The 27,833-nt window shown below is 36.5% G+C and overlaps 1 protein-coding gene across 1 annotated transcript; it reads right to left on the bottom strand.

Annotated features, from left to right (window-relative positions):
- Positions 1-1,246: 1,246 nt before the first annotated feature.
- Positions 1,247-25,109, bottom strand: LOC145660775 (uncharacterized). Its single transcript, XM_081726181.1, has 4 exons — positions 25,083-25,109; positions 22,409-22,923; positions 7,187-8,385; positions 1,247-2,649 (listed from the first exon to the last, which is right to left on the bottom strand). Exons 1-4 carry the CDS (start codon positions 25,107-25,109, stop codon positions 1,247-1,249), a joined length of 3,144 nt encoding a protein of 1,047 aa, XP_081582307.1.
- Between the last annotated feature and the right edge of the window lie 2,724 nt (positions 25,110-27,833).

Here is a 27,833-nt window from a genome sequence, read left to right as displayed (position 1 = left end):
AGTTAACAATATCTATAGGTAATAACAATATATACAAGTAGTGTTCACTAATGGCCATATAAATGGATTTTAAGGGTTCACATCCACTTTCTTCCGAGGAACTACTGCATGCTGTCAACATGGAGCGCATTTCTAACAAACAATCTGAGTATTCTCTTTAGTGGAACGTTATTCTTGGAACTCCACTGTGAAACAAAGTTATCTAAAGGGATGTTGTACACCATATATATTAAAATGCTACAATACCAATTAAGAGCGACCGAGCTCTAACCTATAACCTTAGCTTTGATTTACCTTTGATTTGATAAGTTATTTGTGGTTTCACGTTTATAACAAAGACAAATATTTTTAAAAGAGTGTATTTTAAATAAATTACTTAAAGAAATATTTTTCATAAAGTTTATCCTTTTAAATTATTGTTCAAAGGCCTTTGCCTTTAGTAAGCCTTTTCCGAAATAAATGCAAATGAATTGTGCTGCCATCTTTGGAGCTCTTTTAAACTACATTTATATGTTTGTGGCCAATCCTTTCGACAATGAGATCTCGGAAACTACAGGCTCTAGAAAGATGACGTTTTCACTGATCGATTGCAAATTTTATGTAGATTGTCCAGTTGTAATTGAATATTTAAAAAATATGGGCACTATTTCTTTATTACATTTTTACGGGTACATTGGAAGTGTTGAAATTAAAAAAAAAAAAAACTAAAGCATCACATCCTAAGCATTATACATTCCAACACCACACTGTTGTACATAGGGGTTGTATATCTCAGGCGTTTGTTTCACGGCCAAATAATAATGGAAAAGGAAGGATAATCATTTGTTCAGTCTAACCAGGGATGATATCGAAACTGCACCTTGAATTAGGAGATATTCTATATATTTCCTGATAGGACTTCTCTAGCAAGTTCCAAAACAGGTGTTCGTTTCTTGCCCGGAAGTGACCCCGCCTTTGCAGGAGCTAAAATATATAGAACATTTTGACCTATTTTCTACAGCAGGTGTACATAAAGTACGTTGCTACCCCTAAAAGTTGAAAGATATGCTAAAACGCCAAAACACTTGTTTCATCATTGTAAAATCATAATTTAACGAAGTGAAAATATTTGCCGCAGGGTCCCAGGTGGGGTTTAACTCAAAATTGGCAATTGAAAAGAGGGGCAAGTAGCATATCGTTTGAAAGCTAGTAGTGAAAAATCTCACTTATTGAAGTGTGATTGTTTTGTGTGAAGTACGTTTGATTTTTATTTTTGTACAGACTCATCAGACGTTGATTCAAGTCTCTCCCGAATATCTGGTAACATAACTCTATACGGAATGTATGTAGGCATAGAAGCTCGTCGATTTGCCAGTATAACATCTCTATCTAGTGGTGCTAGAAAAGGTGGCATATCTGAATTGTGGTGGAAATATGAGAAAAAATTCCCGATTTTTCTTGATAATATACTTCGTTCACTATCCGCGCTGATGCTACTTAGTTGGGAAGGGCGTCTGCTACTGTCCTCAATAATTGTGAGATAACTCTCGCTCCAGTGCGATTGCCTGTCTATTGACTTACACCTGGTATGGTTACTATCTAGTACTGAAGTCTGGGTTTTGGTGTTTACGATGATTTTCGGTACAGGTTGATCTTTTGGTCGTGGAGGGATGTCTGGTCCTCGACTCACAATTCCTTTCGGAACTATCAAGAACTTACCTTTGTCGATTTCCTGGACTTCAATAATCTTATTAGATTTTATTAGATTAGGATTATATCGTATTATAATGAATGTAGTTAGTATTGCTAAAATTAAAACGGCCAACAAAATACCACATATAGAAGCAATAATTTTGGTTTTATCTTTGTTTCTTAACCAAGTTTTGTATGGATATGCCGGTTCTGTTTTCAGACTCTTACAATTCATGGGGTGTATTGTAATATTCAAAGTGTCACTGATGCAAAATATATACATAGTATCAGGACTCACATGAGATATAGTGTATTCGTTTGTAACGTTAATGGAACAGTTAACATTCTGTCCGTTTGTCCAAATTAAAGTATTTTCGTGATCCAGATCGTCATTCCCTATATGTACTTCAATTGTTCCTTCATCTGGCTGAAATAGTTCAAATTCTTGCTCCAAACTGGGGACTACAACCGTAATGGTTTTTTCTACCGAATTTTCCTGGTCGTTGGTGTTGTGGAAACTTTGTGGGTTGGTACGTAGCAGCTCAGCCGCTAAGTATTCTTTCATCGCATTGTTCATTTCACTATTCTCAAGACATTCAACAGCTATGTTTTCGTGTTGTGTACTAGGATTATTCGTTTCTTCTGTTGAAAGCCCTGGTGATGACGAGGAATCATTCGCCGAACTATTAATATCCGTTGTAACCAGATCAGTCACTGTAGCATCTGCAGTTGTTTCAGTTATATCGAACGTGCTTGTAAAGTTTGGAGTAGACGTCACGGTGGATTCATGTGTAATATCTGATGTATTTATTGTAGAAAGGGTAGTTGTTGTGGAAGTATTGCAGAAGTAGGCAGATATTATTAGCCTATTTTCGCATTCATCAGGCGACTCACAATAAGGGTTATCCTGAATCTTTGTATCCGTCTGTAGCATCTGTTGTAACCAATAAAGAGAACAGTTGCATACCCATTCATTACCTGTAAATAAATTATAGACATGAGCAAATAATTTAATATTTCTCAGTGATGTGATTCTAGTAAGTTTTCTCGGGTTATCAGTCGGGTAAAATTATTTTCGGGCTATCAGCTAGGTGATAGACCGAGAAAATTTACTAAAAAATATAAACTTGTCACTTAAGGGGGCAGACTACTAAATATTTTTCAAAAGCTAACAAATGTTCTTTTGCCCGTTTCTCCTAAATGAAAAGAGATAATGAAATGTAACGTACCACATTAATAGATAATGTTATTCTACACCCGCAAATATGAATCAGAAGAATCATCAGTGTTACCATCCATAGAAATTACAGTGTTTCCAGAATTTGAATTACCCAAAAATCTAGGTTAAGGCAGCGACTACAAAAATGAACTCAACGGTAGTTGATGACTTATCATGTTGTCTTGGTTCCTTGTTAACTACTTTTTAAATAATGTTTGTATTTATGTTGTAATAACTTACTTATTTTGTAATAACTTATGTAAGTTATTACAACATAAATACAAACATTATTTAAAAAAATAGTTAACAAGGAACCAAGACATGATAAGCCATCAACTACCGTTGAGTTCATTTTTGTAGTCGCTGCCTTAACCTAGATTTTTTGGTAATTCAATAAAGTTACATTTCATTATCTCTTTTCATTTAGGAGAAACGGGCAAAAGAAAATTTGTTAGCTTTTGAAAAATATTTAGTAGTCTGCCCCCTTAAGAGCATAAAGTAGCAAGTTTTATGCATTTGCGCTTTTAAAAAGAACTTAAGTCTATAGAAAAGAAACTTAAATCAATAACCTTCTTGGCGTATAATTTGTTTCATCTACAATTATAACTACCGTTAACGACGACAGAAGTTTAATAGCAAATTCATAGTTACACGTGGAAGTTCTATGAACTGCTTAAATACGAGGGCTGTCCAGAAAGTAGCAGTCGTTTAGGCCAATCGCGGCAGTGGTATGGACTAGAGTTGCCATCTTGGTGTCAGAACGTTGCCACACTCAGTACGCATCCAGCTGTGATAGCATGAGGTAACGTGACGCTTCTACTGGTATTTCTGTGACTTGTTACAATGTGCGCTGGCGTTTTGTGATTAGGTTTTTGTTGGCAAAAAACCATAAACCAATTAAAATCCATCGCCAACTGTGTGAAGTATACAAACATGAAATAATGAGTTAGCTTTTCATGACAACGCACACCCATTCACGGCCAAGCGTACCCGAGAGCTTTTGGATGTTTTTTGGGTGGAAGGTGTTCGATCACGCACCATACAGCCCGGATTTGGCGCCGAGCGACTAGCACCTCTTCCCAGCGATGAAGACATGGCTCGCTACACAACGCCTTGATACTGGCGCCGAACTGCATGCCGGTATAAACCAGTAGTTGCAATCGCAGGTGGCAGATTTCTACCGCGACGGTATTGAAAAACTTGTGCCACGGTATGATAAGTATCGTAATGTGCATGGCGATTATGTGGAAAAATAGCTTAAGAGTGTACCTTTCAAATGTGTATAATACATTTAGTTTGTTCACTCTGTTACTTTTTTTTAAAAAAATTCAAAATGTCTTACTTTTTCGATAGCCCTCGTATAATCGTTCTTATTTCATCTAAGCGTTTATTGTGTCATTGCTCAGATATATCTCAGAAGTACTTTTTATTTCACTGTATTAAAATGTGATCAAGTACTTCTAACTCGTTGACATTTTCTATTTTTTTTTAATTTGATACCTTTTAAGATATAATTTTCAGAAATATGTGGGAAGAAATACTACTGCTACATTTTAGTTTATTGTGGTAAACCGATTGGGATGAAAATGTTGAATGAATCATGCTTTTCTTCTGCCGGAAATATTTTAGATTCAAATGCAAATTGCATCACTTCTATTAAAGACGTTTTTAATAATTTCATTTTTCTGTTCAAATAAATTTAGAGATATTTTTTAAAATTTAAGTACAATTCTATAGAATGAATAATGCTTATTTTTGATACTGTTGGTGTATCAAATAAAAAATGATATAAATCTGTTCATTTTGTGAGAAACTAGCATTAACATCTAACTAGTTTATCCAGACGCACAAATCAAAACAGAATATCAATTGTAGTATATCTATCTATCTATCTATCTATCTATCTATCTATCTATATCTATATCTATATCTATATCTATATATATATATATATATAGCTTGAATTCAGTCCAAAAACAAATTATCATCATCATCATAGGTATTCTGCCATTATTGGCAAGTCACTTGCTGAAACTAAGAAGCTTCCATACTCCACGGTCTTCTGCTAACCTCTTCGTCTTCACGTACGATTTCTCTGTTTTGATATGGTCCATTAATTTTAGTCTCCTTCGCCCCCTCCCTCTCTTTCCTGCCACTATACCCTCTAGCACGTCCCTTATGATACAATTCCTTCTTAGCCAATGTCCCAGCCAGTTTTTCTTCCTCTTCTTAATAATATCTGAATCTTTTTCTTTCCTCCCCCACCATTTCTAACACCCTTTTATTCATTTTCTGCTCGACCCAGCTTATTCTTTCCATTCTTCTCCACATCCACATTTCAAAAACTTCCAGTTGTTTCTAATCATTTTCGCGTAATCTGTACGTTTCTGACCCATACAGCACAAGACTCCAAACGAAGCATAGAAAATCGAAATGTCTTAACGTGTGATACACTAATTACATAGGATTGTACAACTTTTGTTCATTACCATGAAACATTTTCAGAAACTCAAAGTTATTATGTGTGGTATAATGACCATGCACCATCGAGGTCCTAACTGTCTTAATTATTTATCAAACGCATTCATGATATATCGGGTATCAGAATCTCAGTTATAACCAAGATTGGGTACATCTTTTGTCGGTATTAAAATATTGATTAAAAATGAAATGAAATGAAATCTTTAAGTTTTACGTCCCACGGTTATGCCGGTTAGGCTAAAGGAGACGGTGATGATGAGAAATGATTGAAAATGGTGGAATAAAGAAAGTGGGAGGAAACGGGAGAACTCCGAGAAAACGCACGAGCACGGTGTTTGTCCACTACAAAGTCCACACGGCGCGAGGTGGGATCGAACCAGGGACCGCAAGCACCGGAGGTGAACGCTCTACGACTGAGCCACCGCGCCTCCTAAAATATTGATTGATTGAACTTTTGTTCTAAAAAGAGGTGTATTCACAGTTCAATTGCCAAGGACCCCAGAAGGTAGATATTAATCAATGGGTGTAATAGGAAATATTCCTCAAGGCCTATTTAGAGCTAGTGTTATTTTGGCCCTAAAGCCTAAGGAAGATGGTCAAAAAGTGCAGCAAAGGTAAGGGGGTCATTGGTGATCGACAGGAACTGAGAGGTTTTAAAAATGAAATTAAGATCAGGATGCAATTGCATGTAGTATTATGTGACAGAGAAGTATCCATAGAGGATAGCGCTAATCTATCTGCAGAGGTGATGGGTCGAAAACTTGTTCAAAACTAGATATCTCGAAAGAACACAAAGGTAGACGAGAGGAAAAAAATGTGTTTGGTATAGAACCTTTCATGAGCTTGCATATAATATGCAATTTGTTTCAAGGAAGCTTCAGGAACAGGGTGAAACTAGTGAGAGATAATTCTTCACCATTTGAACGGTATAGAACCTTTCATGAGCTTGCATATGATATGCAATTTGTTTCAAGGAAGCTTCAGGAACAGGGTGAAACTAGTGAGAGATAATTCTTCACCATTTGAACGGTATAGAACCTTTCATGAGCTTGCATATGATATGCAGTTTGTTTCAAGGATGCTTCAGGAACAGGGTGAAACTAGTGAGAGATAATTCTTCACCATTTGAACGGTATAGAACCTTTCATGAGCTTGCATATGATATGCAGTTTGTTTCAAGGATGCTTCAGGAACAGGGTGAAACTAGTGAGAGATAATTCTTCACCATTTGAACGGTATAGAACCTTTCATGAGCTTGCATATGATATGTAATTTGTTTCAAGGAAGCTTCAGGAACAGGGTGAAACTAGTGAGAGATAATTCTTCACCATTTGAGCGTCAAAACGTTGCCTATGCCGATATCTCCGCCGATATAAACTATGCATTATTTGTATTTACAGTTTCTGCTCTCTAGACTTTCAGTGCCTCTTACTACAAAACTATGACTAATTTCTTTCTCGCGTTTACACCAGTCATTGCAGAAATACTAAACTCGCAAACAGGAGTACTTTTACTTCCTGTACAGACTATGCAAGAAACAATTAACTAAAATCTTTAGCACATTCTGTTATATTTGCTTAGATAACAAGATGAATTAGCATCCTACAACCTATTTTTTGCCTGCTTGACAAGTGTAACATTTTTGTAGACTAGTTTCGTATCGTCACTATAGGAATAATACTAGTTACGCTAAGAAAAATTCAACCAATTCTCATTAAAAATTGATGAATTTACTACTGGAAAACGAAATTATTCGTTATGTGGATTTAGTTTGACACGCTTCTGCAACTCTTGGAAATTTTGAAAGCAACTTACCTTCAAGGTATATAAATACGTTGGTTTGTCCCCGAATGCTATCGAATATTCCTTCTGGAAGTGTTTTGAATTCATTCTTCTTCAAGTTGAGGTGCTCAAGCATTGGTGTTTCTTGAAAGATCTCCCTAGGTAACCTTTTTAGATCGTTATGCTCCAGGTCCAACTTCCGGAGATTTTTCGTGGCCTTAAAAATATTTGTAGGTAATTTTTCCAGATCATTAGCACTTACGTTAAGTGTTTGAAGATACGTGTTGTAAATGAACAATTTCTCAGGTAACTCAGTAAGCGAATTTCCATATAGATTGAGCTCTTCAAGATACGTAGCTGATCGAAACAATCCTTCAGGCAAGCGTTCAATCGAATTGTTGAATAAATTTAATGTTACCATATATTGGAAATTCTCAAATGCTTTCTCTTTAATCTCTGCAATCTTACAATCCCTAAAATACATGACTTTTGCACTATCCAATGCTGTTAAACTCTTATTTTCGATAATTTTCAGTTCGTTGTAAGATAAATCAACAATGTGTACCGATAGAGATTGAGCAAAACCTGTAAGATTTTGAAGGATCTTATAGTCTTGAATTGAATTCTGAATTTGCAAGATTTTCATGTTCATTAATGGTTTCAAGACATGTGTATCACTACTTTGTAAACCTTTGTTGTCTCTAATGGCTAATTCAGTCAAATTATTCAAACCTCGAAACGTTCCATTACTGAGATGTTTTATTTGTGTTCCTAATATTATCAAATGCTGTAGAGATGGAAAATTTTCAAATGCTCCGTCCTGAATGTGACTTAAGAATGAGTTTTTGATTTCCAGTTTTATGATGTTTATATCTCTTGTCCATAATTTGGATGTATCAAACCAGTTTGTTTGTAGCGTATTGTTTGCAAATCCACAATCAAGAAACGTCAAACTCACAATTCCAGAAAGAGAAAAATGGTTAATAAATTGAATAGCTTCGGCACCTGGCTGGTGATGTAGTTTATTACATATCAGTCCATTAGAGTCATGTGTACAATTTCCCAGTTGTCTTTGATGAAAATTAGGGAATGTGTTTTCGCGTGATAGAGCTGCAGTTGTTGTTATGGAATTCGATGCCAGATAAATTACGAAAGCAAATGTGAAGATGGAGCATCCGAAGTAGCAATACACAGCATCCATCTTATGGCCTCTTCTTGTAAGACAGTTAAATCTGAAAAAAATAAATAAATAAATAAGAAATAAAGTTTTACAGGAATTTCATTTTACTGTTATTGTAATTCTTTTTAAATTATCACGTTTAAGATGTTTTATGTTCTAAAAATCGCTCTAAAGTAGTATTCGTTTGAATTAGTAGTTTTCAATATGTTCGATTCTGATTGTACTGAGTCTTATTTATTTAACTGATTTTATGAACTTTCTACACAATGAGCGAACATTGTAACAATAATCTTTAACTACCTAATGCATATTTATATTTATACCCAGCCGAAATGTATAGTTCATTAGATCGGTAACTTTGGAGGAAACTTTAGAAATTGTTGGAAAGATGAAAGGAGTTGAAATGCCATTCATAAAGCAGTCGGCTTCAGTAATTAAATCCTACCTGACTCATAAACACAAGATATGCCATAAGTCTTACAATATTTCCGTAACTCAAACATCAGGCGAATGTATACGCCATGACCGACCATAAGTACAAATGGCAAAGTGGCCCAAAAGGTAGTGTGGCAAGCGGACTATTGCCACTTCGTCAGTATCTTCAATTAGTTTTTTTTTTTTTAATAGTGGCGATGACAATAAATTTTCTTCAACGTCTGATAGTGAACATTACCGGTTCGAACTCGGGCTCAACGCTGCGGCAGTAACCCCTCACGTTGCCTATGCCGATATAAACTATGCATTATTTGTATTTACAGTTTCTGCTCTCTTACGGAATGTATTCTAGACTTTCAATGCCTCTTACTACAAAACTATGACTAATTTCTTTCTCGTTTTTCACCCAGTCGGTGCAGGAATACTAAACTCGCAAACAGGCGTACTTTTACTTCCTGGACAGACTATGCAAGAAACAATTAGCTGAAATCTTTAGCACATTCTGTTATATTTGCTTAGCTAACAAGATGCAGTGCATATTTGTCGTGCGAGAGGGAAAGGTGCAGTGAATCACAACACGGCTACGCGTTTGTTTCACAAATTTCGTGCAGGTCGTAAAAGTATCGAAGATCAACCAAGGTTCAACCGCCCCAGGGAACAGATTCTGAGATCATACAACACGCTACTGAGGAAAAATCCATCCACCAGCACACGACAATTGCCAACCAGCTCGATATGTCCCAGCCCACTGTAGTGCGCCAGCTTCACGAACTCGGGACATCCGTCAAGAGATGCCACATAGTCGACCACAAAAAGTGGATGTGTGCCGACAACTGCTGTAAAATCCGCGTAATGTTGCGTTTTCTGAAACGAGTTCTCTCATGTGACGAAAAAGAAATTTTTTTTTTTTTTTTTCGAAAACCGAATGTGCAGAAATAGTAGTTGAGCAAAGGTCAATTTCCAAAACTAGTCGACAAACAGAACCGTTTAGAGCATACGAGTAAAATCGTACTCTGTATGTATTGAAACTACGAGGGAGTAATTGACTTTCAGTTCGTTCCTAACGGTCTTACCATCAATAACTAACTAACTAACTCTATGGCCTATGGAACCCGGAGGTTCAATGCTGCGTTCACAAAAGCTCTCCACTGACTTCTATCCTTAGCTAATTGCATCCAGTTTCTACTTTGTATTCCAATCTCTGCGAGACCCATCTTAATATTGTCCTCCCATCTGCGCCTAGGTCTTCCTAATGGTCGTTTTCCGATTGGTCTTCCAGTCAAGACTTTGAAAGCGTCTCTACTTTCTTCCGTTCTAGCTACATGACCCGCCCACCTAAGCCTCCTAGACTTGACGATCCTAACAATGTTGGGTAGACCATATAAATTATGTAGTTCCTCGTTATGAAGTTTCCGCCATTCCCCATTCCTGTTCCTCTTGGATCCGAATATTCGTCTCAGGATCTTGTTCTTAAATACTTTCAGTCTATGTTCTTCCCTCAGAGTAAGTGACCATGTTTCGCAGCCATACAGAACAACAGGCATAATTATCGTTTGTATATTTTAAGCTTCAAATTCCTCGACAGAATTCGCGACGACAAGAGATTTTGAACCGAATAGTAACACGAATTCCCTGCTTTGAGTCGACATTTAATTTCTTCGTGAATATGATTTTCCTCTGTTAATATAGAGCTAGATATTTGAAACTATCCACTTTATCAAAAGTATTATTTAATATTTTAACGCATCCATAATTTGATGTATTCCGGTCTCGACGCACTTCCATGTATTTAGTTTTCTCTGCATTTACTTCTAAACCCATGTCCCTGCAAGCGTTTAATAAGATCTCTGCATTTCTTTCTATTGTTCTCCTATCATCCCCTATTAAATTTACATCATCAGCATATGCCATAACCTGGTGAATACCGTTCAACTGTAGGCCCTGGTTGCTATCTTTGATTTTCCTTATAGCGTATTCCAAAACGAAGTTAAATAATAATGGCGACAACGCATCTCCTTGTTTCAGGCCATTTTCGAAGTGAAAGCTCGTGGACAAAAATTTTCCTACCCGGACTTTACTTTGGGATTCATTAAACATATCTTAATTAATCTAATTAGCTTTCTCGGTATTCCAAGTTCTGTAAGAACGTTGTATAATGTTTCTCTCCTAACCGAGTCGTACGCCTTTCTAAAATCAATAAATAGATGATATACCGGGGTATTGTATTCCCACTTTTTTTCGAGTATTTGGCGAATGGTAAATATTTGGTCGATAGTTGATCGATTTCGTCTAAATGCGCACTGATAATCTCCAATAATTTCATCTGCGTATGGTTTCAGTCTTGCTAACAGAATATTTGAAAGGATTTTATAGGATGTTGACAGAAGAGAAATGCCTCGATAATTATTACAGTCAGTTTTGTCGTCTTTCTTGTGAATTGGAACAATGATTGATTCTTTCCACTCTTATGGCAATTCTTCCTTATTCCAGATAAGGAAAATGAGTTTGTGTATCTTGTTCCACAATTTTTCGCCTCCAGCTAAAATAAACTCAGCCGGAATTTCATCTACACCCGGAGATTTGTGTTTCTTTAATTTCTTTATAGCGGTTTCTACTTCTATTTGGTTGGGTTCTGGAATATACGGTTCTGCGGTGTGTATCACCTTATCTCCACGCACACTAGTTTTTGGTTGCGTGTTAAGCAAATCGTCAAAGAAATCTTTCCATCTATTTAAGATGATATCCGTGTCAATGAGAACTGTACCGTCAGATTTCTTTAATATATAAGCACGAGGTTGATAGCCTTTCTTAAATTCGTTGATTCCCTTATACATGTCCCGTATGTTTTTATTTTTACTATTATCTTCAAGTTCCTTAATTTTAGCTTTCAGAAAATCGCGTTTCTTTGTTCTAAAAGTTTTGGAAGTTTCCCGCCTGATATATGCGAACTTTTGTGTAGTTATTTCATTCGGATTTTGTAGCCAGCGTAATTTTGCCTGTTTTCTCTTCTCTGCCAGTTTTATGCATTCCTGGTCGAACCATGGTTTGTTCCTACGTATTTCCGCGTGTCCCAATTTTTCTTTTGCTGAAATTTTAATGCTATCTCTAATTTCAATCCAGGTATCCTCAACACTAGTGCACTCCGAATCTTCTAAAGCCAAGAATCTATTCGAAACTTCAATCTGGTATTCCTCTCTTACCTGGCTCTCTTCTAATTTCTTTAAATTTAATCTCTCCTTTTTCGGACAATGAATATGACCTTTATTCAACGATAACCTCTCTCGTATTATCGCTGCTACCAGGTAGTGGTCAGTGTCACAATCAGCCCCTCTAAACGACCGGACATCAATTATGCTAGATTGCCTTCTTCTATCTACTAAAACGTGATCAATTTGATAGTGTGTTTTTCCGTCTGGTGATGTCCAAGTGTATTTATGAACGTCGCGATGTGGGAATTTTGTACTCTTCACGATTAGGTTTTTGGATGTTGCAAAGTTCACGAGTCTAACACCGTTGTCATTACTTTCCTTATGCAGACTTTCGTTCCCTATAATCGGTTTGAAAATATCCTCTCGTCCTACCTTCGCATTGAAATCTCCTAATAGAATTTTCATATGGTATCGCGGGAGTTGGTCAAATATCCGTTCCACTTCTTCGTAAAAACTGTCTTTTGTATCGTCATCCTTATTTTCAGTTAGGGCATGTACATTTAAAACAATAATATCACACCACCGTCCCTTAAGAGTAATAAAAGAAAGTCTATCAGTAACAAATTCAACCCGTTTAATTGCTGGTAATATACGTTTATGAACGAAAAACTGTGTTCCTAACTGGTGATTTTTATTTCCTTCCCCGTAAAAGAACGTAAAATTTTCGGAATTGTCAGATCCATTTCCTTCCCACCTAACTTCCAGAACTCCTACTACGTCCATCCTGTATTTCTCTAACTCACTCGTTACGGATTTTAACGCGCCTGTCCTATAAAGACTGCTAATATTCCATGTTCCAAATCTCATGTCCATTTTCTTTTGCTGGGGTCGTGCCAAGTTATCAGTCCTTGTCCGAGGCTTTTGTGAATATTTCTGAACAAGTGCTTTTTTTTACAGGATGAGGTTGTTAGCCCTACCCAAACCCCAAAGCTGGAGGACCACTCCTAGTCGGCTGTCCGCGACTGCTTATTCAGTATATTCGCAGCTAACCTCTATATCTAGAGGCCTTCTCCTCGATCCGCAACCTGAGGACGCGCCATGCCGTGGTGACAGGAACCCACCTTACTATCAATGCCAATCATTATTCGTAACAGAAGAAGCGGATATATATATATGCTGCACTTCGCAAAAAATGCCTTGAGTTGGTAAACTTAAACCGCCCTGCTGCAACAAGGTAATGCAAATTCCCACTGTGCTCGAAAAATGCAACAAAAAATTAGGAACTTAATGACATCGAATGATGCCACACCCAGCGTATAGTGCTGACCTTCCCCCTTCAGGTTACTACCTATTTCGGTCCATGACGCACTTCCTGAAATTCCTGTGCTTCACCAATCAGCAGTGATTGACTTCTTTGCCTCTAAGGACAACACGATGTATGGACGTGGAATCGAGAAACTGGCGGAAAAGTGGCTACAAACAGTCCAACACGAAGAGCTACCTGAATCTTAACCTGCTTTCATTGTACTGTAGTAAGTACAGGTTTGTTGCGTACAGAATATTACGAGACTTACGATTCTTCCGTGTATTTCGTTAGAATCGGGCATTTTCTCATAACAATTAAAAGTGGCGAAAGTGATTCCTTTGTTCAGAAAAAGCTATCGTTAGAATATTAAGAATTATCGCCACGTTTTTGTTGTCAATATTAAAAAGAAATCTTTTAGATAATAATGTCAAATATACTATTGGTGTGTGTTGGTATACAAGCTTTTCCTTCATATCTATTCCCTCTATCAATACAAAACTTGGTACAGTCATTTCTTATTCCCTATATCTAATATTTTTTTTCGAGATGCATTTGGATTGCGTACTTTTACCCGGGGACACTCCAGAAGGGCCCAAAGTTGATGGGAGGGATTTCTGGAGGGAATTTCCAGACATTCTCCCGATTATCCCTGTTCAAGTACGTTATGTTTATCCCTAGTATGTTTATCCCGATTATCCCTAGTACCTAGCACCTCTGTAAAACGTGTTTTATGCTGAAGAGAATAAACCATAAACCTTGACTTTCCAATGAACAGTGTTATACTAACAGGGTTAATGAGCCCCAGGGACTTACTCCGTTGTCCATGGCAACTAATTTTTTGTGCATAAATATATATCTTTGTTATGTTTATCGAATGGATTAGGTTTGATTCAGATATCCGAATGACACGTTCCTGTCCGTTTCTTGTAAGGAACATATTCTTTACAGATGAGTCCAGTTTCAGTTCGCAAAACAATTCGTATGTTACGAGAGCCTGAAAAGCCAATCTAATCCAGTTCATGTTGAATCCAACCCAATCCAATTTTCAGAGTATCATAGAAGGGGATCCGTGTGGTTGTCATGACATGCTGATATGTAGAGGGATTGTGTGGCCTCTTTCGTGTCATTCTTCACAAAATTCGCTGCCCGCATCGCAATTGAAAATACGTGTTAAGAACTTTTGACGGCGAGTCTGAAAAAATGCAGATGCAAATATTATAAAACGCAATATTTGCGTCTCTTACGTCATGTTCAAAATCAGTATGTGATATCAGCTATTGCAAAGTAAAATACTAATATTATATTGCGTTGCGTTGACGGAAATCGATGAAATGAGGCTCTTGGACAATGGACGTGGAAAGCTACAGAACTTCGCTGGTGGTGCCGTTAATACGTGAATTACATAAACTAATTACTTCAGAATATGCCCGGCTTTTCAGAGCTACATCCGAACAGAGATCATATTTATGAACGATAATGCAGGTCAGCTTTGAAATCCAACCTGATAGACAAAGTTCTTGATGACAACATCCATCACACTAACAGGTAAGAGATGTTTTCGGATATGAAGCTGATGGATCTTGCTTGGGATGCGTTCGGGACATAAATTGTAGCCCTTCAACTGCCATAAAGGGCAATTTCAGACCTCTGCGCTCCTCTTCGTGAGGAATAGGATCAGTTACTCGCAAAATCTCTTGAACCTTTTAGTAGAGAGAACACAATATCACTGCAAGAGTTGTATAGCCGTTAGGAATATCATCGTGATACAAGAAGCGAACGTCGTGACTTTGTGGAAGTGATCATCAGATTTTTTTTTTTTTTTTTTTTTTTTTTTTTGTAAATTTGGATATTTGCCTGCTGATTTCTTTGATTCTTTTTTATTATGTTTGGTATCATTATGCCAGTGGTCCCCAACAAGGGCGCCCATGAAGGGGGAAGCAAGGTAAGGCGCTCCCCCCTAAGAAGAAATTGTACTTGGAAATATTGAAAACCCAATAGAATTTTTACATTAGTTACAGCAAAATTTGAAACTATATTTGAAACGTCGATTATACTTGTCCCCCTTGGAAACCACAACATGGGCGCCCTTGGTCCCCAATTTTTTAAATGACGACACACTCTATTGAGCGCTCACGATAATGCGACACATTTACTTGATTTTTATTAACCTTTAAGACACGAAGCCTAAATCGTCAACGTTGTTTACCAAGCTGGGGTCTTCTAGGGACCCCAAGTATTATTTTAATTTTTCAACTTATTTATTTATTTTGCATTTTTTGAACGAACATATCATTGATCTAATTACGTAGTAGATATCCCAAAAGGATGCAGGCACATGTAAAAATCGAGAATAAATTTGTTTTTATAGTTGCAGTAGTATCACCAAATATCACCCTCTGGGATCCATAGAGGACCCCGCTTGGTGTGTTAAGGGCTAATAACTCTATGAATTATAATACAATAAGATAAAAAGTTTGTCGCAAGTAGTGATTCTATGTAGTACTTAGCATTGTTGCTGCCTGTGAAGACGTTGACTGGTACAGTCTCTCAAAATTAAGTCTAAGTATTTATTAAATGCTTCATGATTTTTAAATTACAAAATTTTGCGACACATCCCCCGGGCTGCGCTACACACTGATTGGGAATCACTTCATTATCTATCTCTTGAACAAATTTTTTCTGATATCTTATGTATACTTAAATTTTAAACGTGTGTATTATTAAGCTTATTCAATGCTGTTGTAATTGAGTATTTAATACACACCTAATTATATGTTTAACTAGCAGAATATCCGTCGTTCTTCGCACTGGAAGAATGCGTTTTACTTTAGACATAAAGGGGTGAATTCGGATTTAAACGGCATCAGACGTGTTACTGTTCATCTCAGTGACACCGAAAACTATGGATTCGGCACTAATATCGATCATTCTTTTTTATGTATCTTTCCCTTCTTTCTCCCCAAGTTGCGGTGCTGAATTTGGATTGAAACGGCATCGGAAGTAATCACTGTTCATCTCAGCCACCGTGAAAACTATGGATTCGGCACTAATATCGATCATTCTTATATATCTTCCTTCCCAAGTTGCGGGGCTAAATTTGGATTTAAACGGCATCGGAAGTAATCACTGTTCATCTGAGCGACACCGAAAACTTTGGATTCGGCACTAATATCGATCATTCTTATATATCTTCCTCCCCAAGTTGCGGGGTTAATTTTTTTTTATTTAAACAGCATCGGAAGTTATCACTGTTCATCTGAGCGACACCGAAAACTATGGATTCGGCACCAATATCGATCATTCTTATATATATCTTCCTTCCCAAGTTGTGGGGCTGAATTTTGGATTTAAACGGCATCGGAAGTTATCACTGTTCATCTCGGCCACACCGAAAACTATGGATTCGGCACTAATAAGGGTCATTTTCGATCATTGTAAAATATATCCCCCTCTCCTAAGTTCTGCGTCAAAATGAAATGATAAAAACCACCCCAGGCCCGAACCTCATTTATGTTGAAAATTTGATCGTGATAGGCTGGGTGGTTCAAACGGTGCAAAGTCATAACTATAGTGACTTTCATTTATATGTATATACATAGATTATAGTTAATTAACCATATAAATATTCAAACTCAGAGTTTTTTAATGTCATTTGTGTATATCTAATATTTACATTTATTAAATAGTGTTTCTTACTTAAGTTTGCACGAAAAGACAATGGCATTTTAACCTTTATTTTGGCCTGTAACTTACAAGTAATGCCTTACACGCTGGAATGGTAACTTCAGTATTCGTTTAATTGGCATTATTGTTTTCATAGAATATTCATGTATATGATTTGCGGACCACTTGTTTAAATAGTTGTAATATTCAACAGGGGGTTATTCAAATTCAGTGGGGCAGAAGTTTTATTTCCCGAGTTCTGGAAAAGTATGCTTCGTTCGTTTTGTTTGTTTGTTTGTTTGTTTGTAGGAAGATTTTTCAACGAAATTGCTGCTAATTGCTCCTGTGTAGAAGTATTTCTAATTAATAATTGACCACATTAGAGACATTATAGTTCACTAGCAACACATGATTAGTTATTTCAGGGAAGTGTTACCTGAAAATAAATATCCCTATTTTGTATGCAAAATTGAAAAATACTTTAAAAATTACGAAATTATGGTTAGAAAGGTGTTTCAACCATAAAATTAACAAAAATATTTTCCCGGTTCTCAGTGCCTGCCAATTGAAATGTTAATACAGAGTTTTTCTATATAAATATGTATACTTTACCGTTGTCGCAAACTATACATTATACATTTATTTTTCATAGGCAATACAGTGAAACCTTGCAATAACGAACATCAATGGGAGATGGTTATTTGCCCGTATATGAGAGATGTCCATTACAGAGAGATGTCCATTACACGGATTTAGATTAGTCAATGCTAATGTGGTAATTGAGTGCAGTATACCTTGAATACGTTGGTTTCAAATGTAAATACCTGATATTAGGGATGGCCAAAATTTTCCGGAATCGAAAATTTCACTTTCCGGATTTCGGAAACATTCCGTAATTCACAAACATTACGGGATTCGAAATAAACATAATTTAGAAAATTCCGGAATTTTTCCGAGTTCCAGAATTATCTCAATTCCAGAGTTGACCATCAATAGTAAATATAGATAAGTATGGACTAATATCGAAATACTGTATTTAGTGTTCAAATTACTCGGCGAATGAGAGACAAATTCCTCTGTTTAAAGACACAAAAGTGTATCGCTGACTGATGTGTTTGTATGGGGTGTACTGCAAAATATGATGCTTATGTGATATATTTTTTTCTGAAATAGGTCTACAAGTTATACTTCTATAAAAGTATCTTAATTCGCTTACCAACTGTATTAAAAGAAAAAAAAGCAACTCAGTAAGAACATGCAACATTATTATGAAGTACTGAAAATACAGACAAAATTAATCGCAATCAGAAAACGTAGAATTACACGACAGACGGGAGATTTATTAATTTATTTGGTAAAATGTTTTCAATAGTTGCCTCTTCGTAATTCTAATGACACACGTTTCTGATCGTAATTTACTTGTAACTGCTGGACAAGTTGACAGAATCAGTTAAAGATTTATTCTAAAATTATAGAGAGTATTTTCTGTGCTAAATAATTATTTTTCTGTTATCAAGAGATTTCTAGAAAGTTTGAGGTAAAACAAGGATTGTACGTGTCAGTAAAAGTTGGAGAGACTGTATGTGTCTCTATCATAATAGTGCATGCAGTTTCGCCGGGACAAAGAAATTTGTCCGTATTATGGAGATGGCCGCTATTGAAAGGTGTCCTTTGAAGAAGGTTTCACTTGCAACTCTATCCATCACGACTGTGAAACTCACTAAAGGAATAATAAACAATTCTGACCAGGATATATACACTTATTTATAAATTAATTTTTAATTACTCATAAATTTATTTTTTAGTATTTTTATTAAATAATATTAAAATAATAATAATAATAATTTTTATTTTTATAATTTATTTTTTATAAATGTTATTTTTATTAAATTATAATGAAAAAATTAATTATAAATAATATTTATTATTTATTGTTAATAGTTTTAATATTTTTAATTATTTATAAATTATTATGTAGTTTATAATAAATAAGAGTATATACTCTGGCCAGAAGAGGTTTCACTGTATATAGTGTATTTGAGCATTGTGTGGTTAGATGAAAAATCGCAAGGCGAGAACGGTTCCTTTGTTGGAGAGATGGGAAATATTCCATAAAGTTTATTAGAACAGATGTCAATAACTATGTTTTAATGTATGTATTTAGGCCTACACAAGAGAAAATTGGGTATCATAGATTCGAGAGAATATATAATAATTTTGAAGGAAAACTTTTTTTTTTTTTGTATCTTGGATAAAATTCTTGATAATTCGTTATTTAAAAGACGTATATATTTTAATTGAATTATCCCTAATTTTCAGGTGCCAAATTCGATTCCATATTTATTGACGCGTATTCCAGCTTAGAGAGTGTACCTGTATAGATAGAGTAGAAAATTATAAGGACATCGATATCGTTAGCTAATCTCATTAGAAATACGAGATCTCTATAAGCCTTGCTTGTAATCCGATTTGTATATGAAGTTCGCGTAAATGAAAGGTTGATTTCATTGTTAAGCTAATATTGATATAATGGTCAGTCCCTTCCTTTCGAGGGGCACGCTGGCTCAGTGGTAAAGCTCTTAACTCTAGTGCATAGGATCCCTGGTTCGATTCCGGCTATATAAGCTTATGGCGGGCAACATCGAGTCCCTGGATTTTCTCGGATTACTCCCGTTTCCTTATTGCTGGAACATTCCTCATTAGTCCTATTAATATGTCTTTCATAATCAAAACCTCTCGAGCACAGACATACACAATCCTTTGCAGACGAAATTCTAAATAAATGAAGATTTTATTCCGTGCAGCGCTTCAGGGAGAACCAATGAGAACACGAGCCACAGCGATGCTTCTGCTGCTGAACATCGATGTAAAAACAAACTCGGTTGTTTATCATTGCGACCATTAATTCACTTTCACGGTCGACCTCTAGGTCGCGATATAGTGTACATCTTCGGCATGTCCTTACCCATTTGAATCCATGTATTTGTGCTAATATCGAGGTAGCGACCGCGACTTAAACCTCGAGCTCGATCGCGAGGTATCTTCGGTGTGTTTTTACCGTTAGCCTAAGAAGCATAATCATGGAACGTTAAACCGAAAGATTTCCTTTTTATTTCATTGATTAAAGAAACCATTAACTAGTTGATGTAGAATTACATTTGTGATAATTATATGTTATTACTTTTTGCTAAGCCTGAAGTGGGAGGCACTGAAAGAACATGTTCACATCTCCGGTTCCTCATTCCTAAATTTGTACATGGAACAATTTATTAAGAATAATAGAAGTACATTTATTTGTGAGTGAAAATTAAAACCGGAAGTCAGGTTGTTGGAGGTTAGTTGAGCAGAAGTTAGGTATTACCATTGAGAACCGGTAGAAACAAAGATTAACATGATTGGCGGTAATTTCAGTGCTGCTAACACCAAACATTTTAGCAATAGATTCTTATTTCGATGGTCATAAGTACACATAGCGGGTCGAAATTTACATATGTTACTTCCATATTTTGTAAATGTTCAGGATATTTTGGCTTCTCACCATATAAGTCGTCTCTCTTAAGCTGGGTTGTCACTTCGCAAGAATCTTGTAGCCGTCATAAAAAAAATCTTGCAACCCGTCAATATTGCTCCATGTAAACATAGTCTTGAAAGAGACATACAACATTTTTTTTTTTTTTTTTCATCTTTGCAAGGAGTCAAACCATGTTCAACTTTCTGGGTCGTCTTGCTTGCTCCTGCTATCGCCCTCCCGCTGACATAAAGAAAAAAAAAACAGTTTCGCCGCTTCCAAAACAACGGATTCTTCTGGACGGGGAGGGGAAACGCGCCAAAATACACGTTTTTAATCGGGAGTTTCACTATTTGTCCACTAGAGTGCTACATGGGTGGAGATATCTTCTTTGGTTTCAGAATGTATAAACAGTAAATTGGTAAAAGATTGGGTTATATTTTTTTAAATGATAGTTACAACATTCTTTTAAAGTGACAACCCAGCTTTACAGTAAGTAGCGGATTGTATGTTGTTTGTCATGTCCTAACTGTGCCATACATACTTCTACCTGTGACGCAGGAACTACGTCAATCAATGGTGGCAGAAAGGACGCGAGTCACATTTTTGTAAAATTTGGTTTATGATTTTTTTCTGAATCTCTAGGAATATCACTCACTTTGTGAATAGAAACCAGTGATTGAACGAGTGAACCGGTTGACCCAGAAACAGATGTCCTACCATACCCGATATGACTCAGGTAGGGCCCGCCCTAGGCAATTAGCCGCCCCATGCAGTGGTATCATTTGCCGCCCCCCGTTCTTCAGAAAGCCACGATTTTAAGTATGCTACTCCATCATAAATAATGAAGTGGATGGAAAGAACACTCGCACTCAGAAAGGTCTAAACACTACAAATACCTAGGTACAATCTCGTTGTGTCTTTTTTCTTTTTCTTTAAATAATAATCTATTATATTAGTGAAAGAAAGGCAAAAACATACCTGCAGGTAAAAGATAGTAATCTTTTTTTTTTATTTATAAAATTCAATATCGAGCTACAATCTCAATATATCTGTTTGCAGTTCTAATGCAACTAGCTCTTTTACCTTTATTTCTTGATTTTCCTTCTACATCTATTAAAAACAAAAAATAACTTGTTTTCACCTTCAATGATAATGAACTTGTTTGTGACAAAGACAAGACTAGTTTTCACACCAAAACTGTGATTACTACATGGAACTACTAAATAACGAACTAAATGATAACTAACTAAATGTTCGCTACTGTTCGAGAATTGAGTTCTTGTATTGGACAACAATCAAGCAATTCATGCTGGGATTTGTTTGACCATTTGCTTTAGCACTGTCCATGCGACAAACTAATGCGAGCTAAAAATGATTTATGAATGTAGTATTCAAATAGAAGTAGTAAATTTAACTATCATCATCATGGAGTATGTTTTCAAAAAGAAATATTTATTTTAAATAATATAGTTATGATAGATTTTGCCGCCCAGTGCAAATGCACATGTTTTATATATGGTGGAGCGAGCCCTGAACCCAGGCAAACGTATGATTCGAAGTTACACGATATTGCCCTAACACAACGAAACATTGTCATGCACATGAGTAACATAAGTGTGATTCTGCTCATTCAATTTTAACAAACAGGATCCTCTGCTCTCCCTGTCTCCTCGCTAAATCTACAATTTCCTCCTCACTTGTTCTTTACGTCTCTGTATGTATATGTCAAAGTATTGCACTGAAAGGTAACTACAAACGCTTGAGAATCATAGAAAGGATGAGTTACATATTTTCTTATGAGGGATCGCCAAAGAACAATCGAGCAAACATGTAGAACTTATCATTTAAAATATAAAAGATACCTCTAAGCCCAAAAAGCGTTTCGTAAAGTCTTTGAGGACATTCTATCTTTATAACTTACTGTATATTTTTTTAGTGTAGAGGGGCGAGTAAACATGGAATTGTATTTAAAATATCCAAGCCACAGTATTTTGGTTTAAAAATATCGCACCGGGAATCAAACAAATGAATGGTCGAGTAGTGAACATCATTAACCACGTATGAATCTTCGTGTTTGGTCGGGTTAGACCGGGTCACAGGAAGCAAGACCCATACTCGATTCACTACATCTGTCTGGAGTTTCGTGTTTGTCCGGTCAGATCGGGTCTTAGTAGCGAGACCCAGACTCGGGCCACCGAGTCTGTCTGTGCCTACATGTTTATCTGAATCAGACTGGGTCTGAGTAGCGAGACACAGATTCGGGCCACCGAGTCTGTCTGTGCCTCCATGTTTATCTGAATCAAACTGGGTCTGAGTAGCAAGACCCAGACTCGGGCCTCCGGGTCTGTCTGTGCCTCCGTGTTTATCTGGATCAGACTGGGTCTGAGTAGCAAGACCCAGACTCGGGCCATTGGGTCTGTCTGTGCCTCCATGTTTATCTGGATCAGACTGGGTCTGAATAGCAAGACCCAAACTCGAGTCACTGGATCTGTGTGGACTTCCGTGTTTGTCCTGGCCAGACCGGATCTGAGAAGCGAAACGCAGACTCGGGTCAAAGTAGAAACTGGATGCAATTAGCTAAGGATAGAAGTCAGTGGAGAGCTTTTGTGAACGCGGCACTGAACCTCCGGGTTCCATAGGCCATAGAGTTAGTTAGTTAGTTATGTTAACCCTACACAAAATGGACTCAGGTGCTTTCTGCTACCATCGAATCATTAGTAAAGTATAGTTCTAAAAATAAAAATAATATTAGCATTTTACCTTCCATTGTGTTGAGATGAACGTCCTGGAGTCTTGCTGATATCTTTCGGTCCCATGTTCGTTTGCAGACGATATTGGTTTGGATTCTTCTTTCTGACGTCAATTGATGCTTTCTTTTCCTTTTCATAGTTGTGCACGGCGGCACTTTGACCGTAATGCGAGCACTTAAAACCGAAGATATTGATATTAGAGCGTTGAGTTGTTACAACATACATTCATTATGTTACTTAACACTTAAAAAAATGTATTGTTGTGAAAGTAAAATTTTTCTAAAAAATTCTTTGAAGAGCTGCTGTTAATATCACTGGAGCACTAGTAACTTTTCTTTGTGTTTAGTGTCGAGCTAAGACGATCGTTGCGTTTGCAGTTAAGAAAAGTCTCTTTATCTATTTCGAAGATTTGGTTAAAGATAATGGAAATATATTTTTAATATTATCGTACGGTGTCTTGTAAGGGAATTAGCAGTTGGATTTTCTTGTTAAGTTGCAGCTATTGTAATCATGACAAATTACTTGAACTCTGATAAATGTTTTAAAATGTAAGGAAGAATTCGTAGTTTTAAGATGTCTCCATTTTGTTGTTTATTTTTATGACAATTACATTTCGATTCTATCATATCGTTTCTGTGATATTAAGATTTATTGAGATGAAAGTATAAGTCTCTTGATGGTAGTGTTACCCACAAGATGAGAGTCGGTAAGAGGGTCTCGTCTCTTCTTAAATTGGGGACGAGACGAGACGAGAAAGGATTCTTTGAAAATCGAAACAAGACGAGACTTGTACAAAATTTCTGAGAAAACTTAATTAATTTCTTGTCTTGTATCGTCGGAACAAAACTATTCATAGTAGATTTTAAGTTCCAAAGGGCTTCTTTGACTTTCCTAATAATCTTTACCAAATTTGACATCGCGCTAGAAAGAAAGGTGCTTCATTCAAGATTTGTTTCTTAATTGACGCGTTATTGAGGAATAGTAGTCGAAAATCTGTTTCTATATGCTTAACATTGGATATTCATCAACGGCGTAGCGTGGTTTACTTTTAAAAAATGTTTTTGATATATTGCCTTAATATTCTGCGTTAATGAATATGTAAGAATTATGTAAAGATACACAAGAATTATGTAAAAAGCTTACTAGGGTTCTGTATCTGTTGAGGAAGCTTAGAAGAAGTGTGGGACATGAACTAATGATAACATCATACTACGCTTTCTTTCATACACACTTACTATATGGGAATTTATTGTGGGGTAACTCTACTGGAGCTCATTCTATTTTCAAATGGCAAAAGAGAGCGGTTAGGTGTATTGAAGGTTTACCAGACACAGTATCCTGTAGGGAACTGTTTAAAAAATATCGAATCATGACTGTACCATCTATATACGTTTACAGATGTTTAATGTTCGTAAAAGAGAACCCTGATTTGTTTACTGTACGTGGAAATATACATGAATATAATACTAGGTCTAAGTTTAGCATTGACACTCCACATGTTAGATTATGTAAGACACAACAAAGTTACAAATATAATGGTATAAAATTATTTAATCTGCTCCCTCAAACTACGCATGTAATGAATTTGACAGATTTCAGAAGATATATTAAAAATATGCTTTTAGACTACTGCCTATATAGTTTGAAAGAGTTTGAGGAGTGCATGATGATTAACTCCTAGCATAAGTTAGTGTAATAGTAATATGTATATTGTATTACTGAATATTGTAATATTCATTGTTATTGTCACTATTATTATTATTATTATTATATTTATTCCTTGTATATTATCTTCTATTATTATATGTATTAATTTTATTCCTGACGAAATCTATTACAACATGTAGTTGTTCAATGATTAATAAAGTATTCTATTCTATTCTATTCTATTCTATTCTAATCTAAAATCATTATTGCATTATTATGTTTACTTACAAGAAGTGACGCTTCCACAATTTCCATGGACGCTGTGTCTCTGAATTGCATATATTCTTTGCCGTCGCACGCTCGGATCACTAAATTTTAGTGTTGCCTATTCAGTGGTTTTTAACGAAATCTGTTGGTTTTGAATGCTTGTTCGGTGGGGGAAGTTTTCAGTATTGTGGCTAGTGACAAAATCTCTTGGGTTAGTGATTCACTTTCACCAAAATTCTAGTGGATATTTCTTCGTTTTTGTAGGAACTGATCGCGCCTGGTGTATGTAACCGACCCCGCTACTACTCGTTTCGACGAAACAAGAGTGAGTGAATCGGAATTATTCAAAGATAATTCAGACATATTAATATAGGCGAAATATTAGTTACGTATTGATTTTGGCAAACAGAGCAGTTCCTCTTAAAAACCTCGTTTATTTATTCCACGAATAAATTAAATTAGCAACCTCCATTATGATCTCTGATAGTGCACAGTGTGGAAATAACTCCTGCTTTTGGAAAAATGTCATTTTGTTTGATGGAAGGATCTAACTGCGGAGTACATACTGTATGAATGGAGTTTTGGTTTTGGAAGAAAAATGTCATATTAGCTGAACTTCCGAATCAGGATTATTTAGGGGTGGCCAAAATTTTCCGGAATTTAAAATGTCACTTTCCGGATTTCGCCGATGATTTTTTTTTTCGAAATCCGAGATTTTTCCGAAATCCAGTGTTTCCAAATTCCGAATTTTTCGGAGCATTATACGACCTACCGGAAATGGAGTGGGTTATGGCTCAAATGAGTCTATGAATAAATTACCAAAATTTGGCATTATAAATGCAGAATAGGTCTTTTTTTATACTAATAGCTAACCTACTTTTGTACTGGCTAATTACCGTGTGAAAATCGTTAGATTTAGCCATAAAGTGGCTACATGGGCAACTGTACCTGCTCTTTCCTAAAAGGATGTTACTCTTAAATTTTGATCGTCACTGAAGAGTTGGTTGTTTGTGTATTCACTATACTTCGATAAAGAAACACATTTCCGATTAAAAAAAAAATAAAAACAAACTCCCATGCATAAGATTATCATCTGTTATCAGCGAATATGTTCTTGCTTTGTTTTAGAATACTGCCTTAGTCGAATCAGTGTTGCCAGCAGTAGACCAAATACAATCGCTATATAGATACAAGCAGTGGAGGGTCGTGGAATTTAAGGTAGGGTGAGCCAAGCCTCAAGACAAATATGTTATGGTTACTACTAGTATTACTACTGCTACTGCTACTACTACTAATGTATTATTATTTTTATTATTAAGTGAATTGTTTAAAAAACTCGAAATTGCAGTCAGAAAAACTTATCATACTAACACATTAAGTATAATTATAGGACAACACTATGTCTACCAGTTTTGACACCTCAGAAAATGTATCTCTTAAGTCCTTGTCACGCAGAAATAGTAATAAATCACTTTTGTTATTAATTGCGCAGAGAATATCATTGCTCTATGCGGCCGGTATTTTGAATTTGAGCTTTTCTCTGTTCAGCATCGGATAGGAAAAGGATAGAACTGTTAAGTCATTTTCCGGGAAGGAATGTTTAAAAGTGGAAAAGTTTTGAGGATTCACCTATTGAAAACGCGCGTAATACTTTCTAACAGCACGCTTACTTTATTCATTTTCGCACAACCACACAAAGATACAAGGGGGAAAATAGCACAAAAGACACTAAGAAGATGCACGTCTAAACTGACGGGTGGACCAGGCCCGTAGCCAGCCCAAAAATTTAGGGGGGGCGGTAAAAGTTAGGGGGACCGACCCAATCATATTATACTTCAACACCATATTATAGTTCATTTGCAAGCCTACCGTGAAATTTTATTGGGGCCAGCCAAAATTTAGGGGGGGCGTTCCCCTTGCCCCCCGTGGATACGCGCCTGGGGTGGACACGCGGTTGATTTTGGATCCCTTCAGCAGAAATAACATAAAAGAGCAAGGTCAAGGGACAAAACAACTGAAAGGGCGGAATCAACAACCTCTACAAACAAAATTAATTTTGGCACCAATCAAGCTTCAAACCTTTTCGTTCGAAAGGGATCGGAGGCAATCCTGTGATGAGGGCCTATGATTCTTGGCCCATACCACCTACATTCAAACTAGGTTTTCACGTTGTTCGTCACACGAATCAATGTGAGACGATACTAAGTCCACACTGAAAAATCTCAGGCCCTTTTTGCCTTTATTTTGTACTGACCGCATGAATAGCGTGCCCATAAGTGTATTATTTGAAGGAGTTAGAACTACTGTTTTTGGTTAAGAGGGAAATTATGGCAACAATACTAGCAGGATAAGTTAAGATACATGGGCCCCTTATGACGGGCTTCCTCTGGATACAAGGAAATCTCTGGTTTGTCGGCAACTGAAATTGTAAGTCGCTAACTAAGAAAACGACGATGCGGTGATGACGAAGAAATTCATGTAACTGGGACCAAAACTACAGAAAAATGCAGGAATAGGGAAAGATGTAAACAGCAGAATTAAAGCCTGTGACAAACATCTTGGTATTTCAGCTAAACGAATAAAACGCAAGCTCTGACGCGACATTGCCGAATGCTAAGGGGTGTGGCTATGGCTAAGCAGAGAAACTACAGCGGGATCAGGTGGCAGAGGATAGACGTGGACGTGTACAAAATAAACATGGCAATACCGCTGACCTCTCATTTGCTAGCAGCATTTAAAGGGAACTTCGAGCGCCGCCTTCAAATGCCAAGA

The sequence above is a fragment of the Thermobia domestica genome, chromosome 9 (genome assembly GCF_964235325.1).
Source record: "Thermobia domestica chromosome 9, izTheDome1.hap1.1, whole genome shotgun sequence".
NCBI classification, from domain to species: Eukaryota; Metazoa; Arthropoda; class Insecta; order Zygentoma; family Lepismatidae; genus Thermobia; species Thermobia domestica.
This window is presented reverse-complemented; position numbering and strand designations above follow the sequence as displayed.

Excerpts from the sequence above, each read along its gene's own strand:
- LOC145660775 (XM_081726181.1), bottom strand. The coding sequence starts at position 25,109 with ATGGAAATTGTGGAAGCGTCACTTCTT. Across the intron at positions 22,924-25,082 it reads TTGTGGAAGCGTCACTTCTT|ATCCGGTCTGGCCAGGACAA; the intron begins GTAAGTAAACAT and ends TTCGCTTCTCAG. Across the intron at positions 8,386-22,408 it reads ATTCATTTGTTTGATTCCCG|ATTTAACTGTCTTACAAGAA; the intron begins GTGCGATATTTT and ends TATTTTTTTCAG.